This window comes from Crocodylus porosus, unplaced genomic scaffold (genome assembly GCF_001723895.1).
Source record: "Crocodylus porosus isolate Cpor-Errol unplaced genomic scaffold, CroPor_comp1, whole genome shotgun sequence".
Taxonomy (NCBI): domain Eukaryota; kingdom Metazoa; phylum Chordata; order Crocodylia; family Crocodylidae; genus Crocodylus; species Crocodylus porosus.
In genome coordinates, this window is record NW_017728912.1 from 12474845 (window position 1) to 12485541 (window position 10697).

Genomic DNA, 10697 nt, shown 5'->3' on the forward strand with positions numbered 1-10697 from the left:
ATAATTTTTGTTCCAAGACTATTTCTTGGACCTTCAAATTTTTATTGAATAAATGCTGCTCCTGCTTTTTGTATACGGTTTTGGCTAATTAGCAAAACCATTGGAGGGGCAGGGTGGCACAGATAAAAAATATACAGTGATGAACTGAAAGAACTGGGTTTTGCTTATGGCATGGAGGACTTACAGAAAAGAACAGATGGAACATGTGCAAAATGCACAGGACTAATCAAAGTTCAAGAACAAAGAAAGTTAATTTAAGGCTAGAAGTTGAAATAATCCTTTCCAAATGAGCACACACCCCTTAGCTAATTGAAGTAGGTGGGAGCAGCGATTCACAGTTCTTGGTCTTAATCAGTTCCAAGAAAATTTGGAAGGAAAAAAACAAAACATTTAAAACAATCAAGTCAAGCAACATAGCAGCTGACTTGGTTATACAGTTTGAAAATACTGAATAGTGACTAATCCTTTTCTCACCTGTGATTTGGCTTTGCTTTTCCCTCCTCCCTCCTCTACTATTACAATCATTTCTATTGCTGTTGTTCTATGAAGACCAGAATGAGTGTTCATGGAGAAGTATGCAAGAGTTTAAACTAGCAGGAGGGAGTTTCCATTCATGCAAGTTTCATATTAATTATACTTAAAATAGATCTTTTTGTTCCAGGGAGAAACGAAAGTTGCAAAACTGTGGGTTTCTGCAGCCGTTAATAAAAATGGCTTAACCTGTATCTTGCACTCTTTTCACGTTCTTCCCCCCCACAGTAATTCTGACATTTTAAAATGCTATTTAAGTTAGCAAAAACCTGATTTAAGTATTTTGTGTTCTTAGGATAGGAGATGGTCAGCATGAAGAGCAAGAACTGCGTAGAACAATGATTCGTATCTCATGAATATTTGCAGGATTCTACAAAAAGTGAGGTTTATTTGCTTATATAATAAGAATAATTTGGACACAAGGATGCCAGATCTGAGGAAATAACGTTCTTTACAAAGCATATCTGGCAAATATGATTTGGCAAAGGTGAGTTTCACTGTTCAGTTAGAAGTCTAATTTCTAAAGAGTTAAAATGTTGGAACGCTCCATAAGTAGTTTTATAAATAGTCAAATGTTGGTCTTGCGGTAGAGTCTAAACCACGCGTGTAAAATAAAGTACAAAAAGAAAAAAGTTAGCCACAAAATTGGTTTAATGTTTTATCTAATAGTTTGAACAAGCAGAAAAATGCAACTTTGCAAGATAATTCTAAAGACTGAAAAATATATTAAGTTACAAGACTTGTTAAATGTATTTACCATTACAAAATGTGTCCGTTTCATACAAATCTATAATGAGAAGGGGACATTTATAAAAATAAATAGGCACCCTGGGTAAGTCAAATCAACATTTCAGGTCATACAGTCAGCAAATATTAAATATGTGCATGGAGTGCAGAATCTAATATAAAAACAAAGTGTTTCAGTTAACTTTCATGTGCACTGTAATAACTATACATGGGCCTTATATAATAGGTTTGTTTTGGAAAGTGCTATTTCAAGCAAAGAGGGGAAAGACTCAAGTCCACCTAAATTGCTTCCAGTGAAGATTGTTGCATTTCAGAACTTAGGACAAATCTAAGCAGCTACTCTGAAATAAGCAGAGTTTGTTTACCAGTTTTGCTCGCTAGCATTCTGGAAACCAAATTCATTGGCATCATTAACAGGCATTTATATTGCTTTTTTGTGCAGAAGTACAAAGGTTTGCTGTGGACACTTAAAAAGATAGTATTATACTGTATCACTATTCACATTTGTTGCTGTGCTGTTTATACATAAAAATACTGAAATTTCACATACTTTTTTTCTGAAAAGCTTTACAAATTGTACATTATTTACAAGTTCTAGCACTATTAGAGTTTTACAAATATCTTTTTTTTTTTAAACAATTAATTGGCTATGTACATGTTTGTGTGGATGGGTTATAAAACAAATTGTATACATTTCTTACAAAATAATAAAAAAGATTAAGTTCTAGGAATTTTCCAGTCTTCACATATCCTATATAAAAATAAGGATTTTTCAGATTTCACTAGCATTTATGCCTCCACATGCAGAATGTATTCATTCTGGAATCCATGTTGTATTCAGTCTTGCAAGTACTACTGTGGGATTTTAAGCAGAAGGATGGGTCTAAATGGACTGGTTAGAGATATCTGGTCTGCTACATGTCATATTCCAGTTATACTAAAAGTTACAAGTCTTAGGTTAAAGAATTAAAGTTAAGACACTGTCCAAGCAACCAAAACTTCTGTTTTAAGTGTAGACCTTGGATAAGTACACTAAAACAATTGTCAGCATTTGGTTAAAGCACTGTAATTCACATTAAACAAATAAGCTTTTCTGACTAGTCCAAGTCATAGAGCAGGTTTTTAAACCAATGCACTTTGTAATGTTCAGTTTTGGAACTAAAGGCATTAACACAGGTGCCATCAGCAAAATTTTATTTTAAGATCAAAATAAATAACTTCGGGAGGACTGAGCTCCCAAATACTCGTTTAAGAATCATAATATGTTGCTGATCATGAGTAATTTCATGAACATGAAATTATTTGAAGCACTAACCGACTTGAGCAAAGCTGGGTTCTGAGCAGGTCTAAATGGTCAAGATTCAAATAAAACCCTTTTTAAGGCAACTGTAGAGTTAATCAATTAATGAAATAACTAAAAACTGCTTGGGAGTTAATGACTGCTAGTTGGAAAAAATTGCAACAGTAAATCAGACCAGCTCAATGTTGCTAAAATTCTATGGTAACTTTTCAAGAGGGAAGGTAAAAGTAGATGCACGGAGTTCAGTTGATAGTGGAGTTAATTTTGTGTGCAGTCATAGAATCAGTCTTAACAGTAAGATCATAACTGTTATGGAATCTGCCTCAGCTGCAATGAAAATAAAGCCTCCTGCTTTAAGTAGTAGTTTATGCATCACATCATTTTGCCATACACTAGGAAATTTGTAGCTGAATTCTAATAAGTATTATATCATTGCTTGTGGAAACATGACTAGAGGTTGGCAAGGTTCTTTGGGTAAATCTGATTTTTTTTTTTTTATTAGATCAACTAGAACAGTTGGAAAAATTCTTTGCAAGCTTTTGGGGTACAAACACTCTTCATCAGGCTGAGGAAGCATCTGCAGTTCGTCTGCGCTCTTCCTGATTAGGGGTTGTAAGTTAGAGCAAACCAACATTATTAGGTTAAAAAAACTATACAAATATGAAGATGTGTATAGAGTTTTTATCTATGGTTCTTATAAAAAAAAATCTGAGAAATTTGTGAAGTCTTCTCCTTGTTAAGGCATTTCAAAAAAGGAGAAATTCTCTGGGTAAACTTGTATTAAAAGACACGTAAAGGTTAATGAAATTAGACTCTCACAGAAGTCAGAAGAAAAAAAATGGTAACTCCTATTGTTATCCACTACAAAAAACACTTCCATAAACAAATACTGTTTTGATTATGTATATATGCACACTGTTATACATGGTTCTGTAGTTCGTGTATCCCTCTGAACAGTCTAAGGAATTACTGCTTAATTAAAAAAAAACAAACCAAAAACAACCCAAAACCACTTTTCCCTTGGTCTGTGGGCACTAAACAACAGGCATATTAAATCTTCCAGGAAAAACTTGTAACACCTGGTTAGTGCCAAATGCAATTCACGGTACAAAATTCAGAAAGGAACCAGTTATGAATTAAAATATCAAAGTGTAACAGACGTATATTGAGAAAGCGAGTATCAGCAAGACAGAGGTAAACATTAAGGCAAAAAATGACAAATCCAAGATCAAAAGACCAAACCTTAGCATGTGTTTTTTCCAGCTCGTTCATATTTGCATAATCATGTTAAGTCATATCTTCTAAATGAAATATAGTACCGGTTGTCAGACACTGAGGAGTCCAAGCTTCTCACCCACATGAAATGTATGGATAAAATCCATGATTTACTTTTTCTACCTATTGCAGTGTATACTTTCTATATGTGGTCTGTATCTCTGTTCGGATGCAGGATGACTGGAATCAACAGTATTGTGATAAGCAGTGCCCAGTTCTTTGTGGAAACTACCAGGATCTGCAAAATACAGTTTGGGTCTCTGGTGATATTTCATCCTGTATGTATCAGTCATACAGCTATCTACTGAAAAATAGGTAGTTAGAGAAACACTATCATTTGCATCTGGAGAATTAGCACTTGGTCCCATGTGGCATGATCCTTTACTTAAAAGGTTAGCAGACAGAGTCTGAAAATCATTAACTGATGGGCCAATTGGAAAATCTGGTTTGTGAATAGAAGGCTCCTTTCCTTGAAATGCTTCTTTAAGTCTTTCTTCATTTGTACATACACCTGCTTCTGATGCACTTGAAGCTGTACCTGTACTTTGCCTCTGAAAATCTGAAGGATTAACATGCATGAATCCTGTCAATTTTACATCACATGGAGGTTCATTACTTTCTGCTCCTGACAAAAAGTTCCGAGTATATTTCTTTGGAGGTAAAGGAGGTGGAAGATTTTGGTAAACAGCTTCTGGTACCCAAAGATGATCAGTTCTACCAAATGACTGAACTGTACGTACACCAGACGAAAGCGGCATCACATTGCATTGCTCTGATGTGCTCTGGGGTACAAAAGATGACAGCCCTGCCTTTGATGTAGCACTTCTTGTAATAGGAGCCTGCAGCTGAGAAGATAAGAGAAATTCATTGCTATTCAGCCTCTTTCCACAGAGAGGTTCATTTTCAGTATTACAAGAATGGGGTAAGCCATCAGCACAACACACTTGCATGGCTGTCTTCTCAAGTTTATCTGAATTAAGCCACTCTAAAGAACTCTGTTCACAGAGCTTACTGACTCTAGTCTCTCGCTTAACATGGTCCTTATGAGTTGGCTGTAGAGTTGATGAAGGAAGAAGTTTCCAAGTACTCTCAGGTATCTCAATCCTAAAATACAAAAATGCATTAGGTGTACAACCAATCATTAAAAAAATAAAATGAAAAAAGGACACTATATATTCATACACACAAAACAAATATATGTACACAGCTAGTCCAAGGAATATACTTCCATTACAGAATTCCTGGATATACAATTTAAATATTTGTTACCCTTGATCTGACTGAATGAGGGAATCTACTTAATAAATATTTGTTCAAGAAATTCATAAAATTACTGCATTTCTTTCTCGACAAATCTAAAGTATTAGCAAAGCTTTAGAAAAAATTAGACTTGCTTCCAACAAAAATGCACAGGATGGAATAAATTCTAGGTCCTATTCCTAGCTCTCTCTCACACACAGTTTGGACACACCAACAAAGTGTCAAAAATTGGGAGGGGAGGGGAAGGGAATCCACTTACACTTAGGATCCTGATTTTCAGAGGTGCTGGGCACCCAGAGCTCCTAGGGACTCCAGCTGGAGTTCAGGTGCACAGCATTTTCAAAAGAGAGATCTCAGATAATAAACAAATCTCCATCCATTTTCAAGAACAATTTTCAAAAACTAATTCAACACTATGGTGATATTATCATAATCTATTATAGGATAATGTACACATTGGATAAAATCCAAATCTCTGACTTACATGCCAGATAAAATGCTGAAACATTTGATTCTCTGTTGATCAAGCCTCAAAACCTTAATCTGTTTTCCACACCTTTTGAAAAAGCAAGCTTTTCAGCCTCATTTTGACACACTGGGTGTTAATATATATTCAGAAGATGTCAGAAACAAGTATAACTACAATTTAGTCGACAAGGCACGATATGGTCATTTTATAAGTTTCAGAATAAATTGATGTTAAAATGAATTACCTCACTGGAGGACTGTGTACCTGCGATTCTGATGGGAAATTATTATGAGGTCTGTAATTAACTTCCGTACTCATCTGGTCTTTCCTCAAGTCTGAAAAAAAAAAAAAAAAAAAAAATACTGCAAATTTATTTCATATCAAGTAAAATGTTTCTTCCTCAAAGCTCACTAAAACTTATTGGCACTATCAGAACAAACTTCTACAGAACCAGCCAGTTCACTGCTTTGAGTGTTACAAAGGACCTCTATGGTAGTATTTTCTGCAGTACTTCCAGTGCCACACATGGGGCCAGGCAGAGCTCCAGTGTCAGTTCATGGCTGAGACGGCGTAGGGAGAAAGAATCTAGGTTTATTAGGAATTAGGACCTTTTGGAACAGAAGGGATGGTCCCCACATGAGCCAAAATGGTCGTAAGCTGCTGGCAAACAACATTAAAAAGGGGGCAGAATAGCTTTTAAACTAAAACCAGAAAGCCCACCAATGTGGAACAACACAGTTTGGACTGACACACCCTACAGCAGTAAAACTATAAAAATAGGGATAAGAAACTGGTTAAGATGAACATAAGCAAATACCTTTAATGAGTAAAAGGTCACATGGAAGTAACTAACCAGGCAACAAGTAGTACATGTTTTTATACTAATGTTAGAAGCATGGAAGGTGGGGGAACTTGAATGCTTAGCAGTAAATAACAAGAATGATGTAATAAGCATCTCTGAAATATGGTGGAATGAGGGGAAAAACAAGCAAACAATGGGATGCTGCAACACTAGGATACAAATTATATAGGAATGATAGAGTAGATTGTGGTTGGGGAGTGGCACTTTACAACAAAGACTGCATGGAATCAAATAGGTTAGATTTTGCAAACGACAAAAGAGGTACTGTAGAACCTCTTTTCTAACCACCTTTGTGGTTAGAAATTCTGGGTTTCAACAGAAAAAAAAAATCATCTCAGGATATACTATTGGCCCACAGATGATGGCAGCAGTGAGCTAGCAATGCTTAGGGAGTTGAGAAAGGCTCCAACACCAGAAAATGCACTACTAATTGAGAACTTCAACTATGCACAAACAGACTGGGTCAATCTAACATCAGGCCGGGAAGCAGAGACCAAATTTCTTGATAAGACAAGACTGCTTCCTGGGGCAGTTAGCCCTGGAACCTACAAAAAAGAAAAGTCATTCTAGACCTAATCTTAAGTAGTGCAGGATTTGGTGCAAAGGGGAAATTTCGCTACTAAGCCACTTGGCAATAATGACCATAATGCAATGGGGTTTGACCTCCATGTAGGAGGGGAGACAAGAAAGACAGACCACCAAGATGAGGAAGCTAGTTAAAGGTTAAAAGGGGGCTTCTAATTAGAGGTTGAAAAAGGAGGAATTTGCAGGCAGGGTCGGAACTGCTTAGGAACACCATATTGGTGGCACAAAGCAAATGCATACTGCAGATCAAGAAAAATGGAAAGTGGACCAAAAGAAAGCCAGCATGGCTTAATGGTAGAGTTACAGAGGCAATAAGCAGAAAAAAGGGCTTATTTAAAAAGTGGAAGTCAACTCCTAATGAGGAAAATAAAAGAGCATAAACACTGGGAAGGCAAATGAAAAACTGAAATAAGACACGCTAAGAGAGAACTAGAGCTACATTAGAAGCCAAAGGTCTACCAGGGAGTCAGCTGAGCCTTTGGATGATTAGGGTGTAAAATGGGCGCTAACAGATGATAGGTTTATTGCGAGGAACTAAATGCATTCTCTGCATCTGTCTTCTCTATGGAAGATGTTAGGGAAACTCTGCCACCAGATCCAAACCTCTCTGGGAACAAGTCAGTGGAGCTGACCCAACTTGAGGTTTCAATAGATGAGGTCATTAAGGAAACTGAGAAGCTAAACAGTAACAAAATCACCAGAACCTGATTCTTCTATTCAGAACCTGATGGCATTTTTCCCTAGGGTCGTGAAAGAAGTCAGATCAGAAATTGCTGAACTCCTCCTAACTGGAAGGTTTCCAGTGTGACTCCCATATTTAAAAAAGGCTCTACAGGGAACTACAGACCAGTGACCCTAACTTGTGTTCCTGGAAAACTGGTAGAAGCAATAATAAAAATCGTTCAGCATGTGGGTGAACATGACTTGCTGGGGACAAAACAGCTTTTTCAGAGGGAAATCGTGCCTCACCAACCTACTGAAGTTCTGTGAGGCTGTCAACCAGGTGGATCAGATTGATCCAGTTGACACAGACTATCTGAACTTCCAAAAAGCCTTTGACAAGGTCTCCCCCATCAGAGATTCTTAATTAAAGTTAGGTACTCATGGAATTACAGGGACTGTCCACCTGTGGATCAGAAACTGACTCCAAGATCTGAAGCAAAGAGTGAGGATAAATCGTCAGCTTTCAGATTAGAAAGAAGTAAAGAATGGGACACCCTAGAGATCTGCACTGGGACCAGTGCTGTTCAACATACTCATAAATGATCCGAAAAAGGGTGAGTAGCAAGGTGACCAAACTTGCCGATGACACAAGAATATGCAAAGTCGTAAAGACCAAGGCAGACTGAACAACTACAGAATGATCTGGCACGACTGTGCAAAACTGCAACTAAATGGCAGATGAAATTCAGTGTAGATAAGTGATGCAAAAACAACCCAAACTATACCTACATTATGATGGGTTCTACATTAGCTGTTACCACACAGGAAAGATCCAAGTCACTGTGGACAGTCCACTAAAAGACATCAGCTCAGTGCTCAGCAGCTATCAAAAGTGAGTGAATTGCACATGGAAAGTATCATTATGCCCCTTTATTAGGTGCATCCCCTGCCCATCTTGAATACTGTGTCCAGTTTTGGTCCTCACACCTCAAAAAGGGTACAGACAAATTAGAGAAGGTCAATGAGGATGCTTAGCAGTGTGGAGAGGCTTCCATATGAGGAGAGAGAAAAGAGGCTTGGCCCATTCAATTTAGAAAGAGATGTTTGGGGGGTGGGGAGGGGCTTGATAAGGGTTTACACAAAAAACAAGAAGGTACAGAGAAAGTAAATAGAGATTTACTATTTATTCTCTCACAATTCAAGAACTAGGGGCAGGGTGTCACAAAAGGAAACTAGTAGGTAGTAAGTTTAATACTAACAAAAGGAAGTTCTCTCTCACACAGCATGAAATTGAAGTATGGAACTCAATATCACCAGATGTTGTAGAAGCTGACAGTTTAGCTAGATTCAAAAAGGGACTGGACAAATTCTTGGAGAAGAGAGGCATCAGTAGCTATTGAGCATGGGAATTAGGAGATACAGCTCTGAAGTAAGACCTTAAATGCTGGAGACTGCAAGTGACAGGAACAGTTGAAAAGCAAACGAAAAAAAACCACTTTTATCCAACTCACTCTCCTTTTCAGCATCCACTCTCTGCCACTGTGTGACGGGAGACTAGACAGGATGGACCTACAGTCCAACCCAGCAAATGACAATTCTTATGTTCTTAAAGAAACGAGTACAGGTCAACAAAAATCACTTCCAGTGCAATTCCTCTTCATAAAACAGTCTATTTGTGTGTTGTTGGGTTTTTTTAATCCATTAAAAATCTTTCAGCTGCAATTTCCAGCTCTCCCAAATTAATATAATCACAGTGAGAAAATTAGACCATGAACTACAATACTTTTTAAAGAGCTGTAGGCACGTTTTCAAGAAACGTTTACTTTTCATCCAATTACAAACACTATAACAAAGGATTTTACAAAGAGCAGATTTACTATTGCCTATGTTTACACATTGAAGAACTTATTTAAGCAACAGAAATTATAAGTTATTCTATTAATTATCAAACACTTAGAAACTACTAATATAACACTAATAAAGTTTAGATGTAGTGGGTTAATTCAGGCAAAAGATTAATTTCAGCTCCCAGAAAAGTATAAAGAACAATTGTTTACAGTCACCAAGATTCTTAGAGATGTGTTAACTACCTACTTGCCCCTACTGATATGCATGCCTTGTGGACACAATATCCGATTCTTGGCCAGCAAACTCCATTAAGGGTCATACCTGTGCCCTCGCACACCTCTACACAAATACATCAAGGACAGAATGATCCTAGCCAATTCCTTCTTCAAATACACACTTTAGACACAAAATATCCTCACTGCCACACATTTGCATGTTCACTGACCTGCATTCCTGCATACTGGCTTTTATCCCTTCCACGAGATCACAATACAACTGGAGACCCTCCCTCTGCCTGAAAAGGGTGTTTGTACCCCAAAAGCTTACAAAGAACCATTTTTCCCCAATTATTTAGTTGATCTATTACATATTATGACATTTACCCAAAGAACCTTGTCTGCCTACGTTCTTAGACCAACATGGCTACAACCAACATTCTCAAACATACAGACAGTGAGTTGCAGGACTCTCAGTAGTGGGCACAGGATTGAGGGAGGATCCTGAAATCACTGTGGAAACTTCAAAGAACAGCAGTTTTTAATGTGGTTACTAACAATGCCCTCAGACTGACCAGTGGATTTGACTTTAGTGACTAACAGCTATTTGTTTCAGGATAAGTACTAAAGCTCCTATTTAAAACAACAACTGCACAACAGCACTACTACATCAAACATCTGGTCTGAAAGCCTCTACAAAAGCACAGCAGCTTGTAAAAGTCTGGGCAGGGCTCCACTTAGCTGCCTTTATGTAGTTTGGAATGGAAACATTCTTCAAACATGTTGAAGGGGCCTGTCTGTAGGAGTGGAATGAGCTCTGCTATAGCAAGGTGGAGCTAGCCTGGCTAAAGTCGGACCCAGAGGGTTGTGATTGATGGCAGTCACTCATCATGGTGCCCTGTGACCAGTGGGGTCCCTCAAGGCTCTGTCCTTGGACCCATA

General features: G+C 37.7%; 1 protein-coding gene across 3 annotated transcripts in view; it reads right to left on the bottom strand.

The window, feature by feature from the left end:
- Window positions 1-783: 783 nt before the first annotated feature.
- Window positions 784-10697, bottom strand: part of USP53 (ubiquitin specific peptidase 53) — a 57305-nt gene continuing 47391 nt past the window's right edge. For 2 of the 3 annotated variants that reach the window (XM_019534044.1, XM_019534042.1), the window contains exons 15-16: window positions 5827-5917; window positions 784-4960 (exon numbers count right to left, since the gene is read on the bottom strand). In XM_019534044.1, the coding sequence (XP_019389589.1) occupies window positions 3973-4960; window positions 5827-5917 (1079 nt within the window). In that variant the 3' untranslated portion in view covers window positions 784-3972. The remainder of the gene's footprint in view (window positions 4961-5826; window positions 5918-10697) is intronic. The other variant, XM_019534043.1, reaches the window with a different exon arrangement.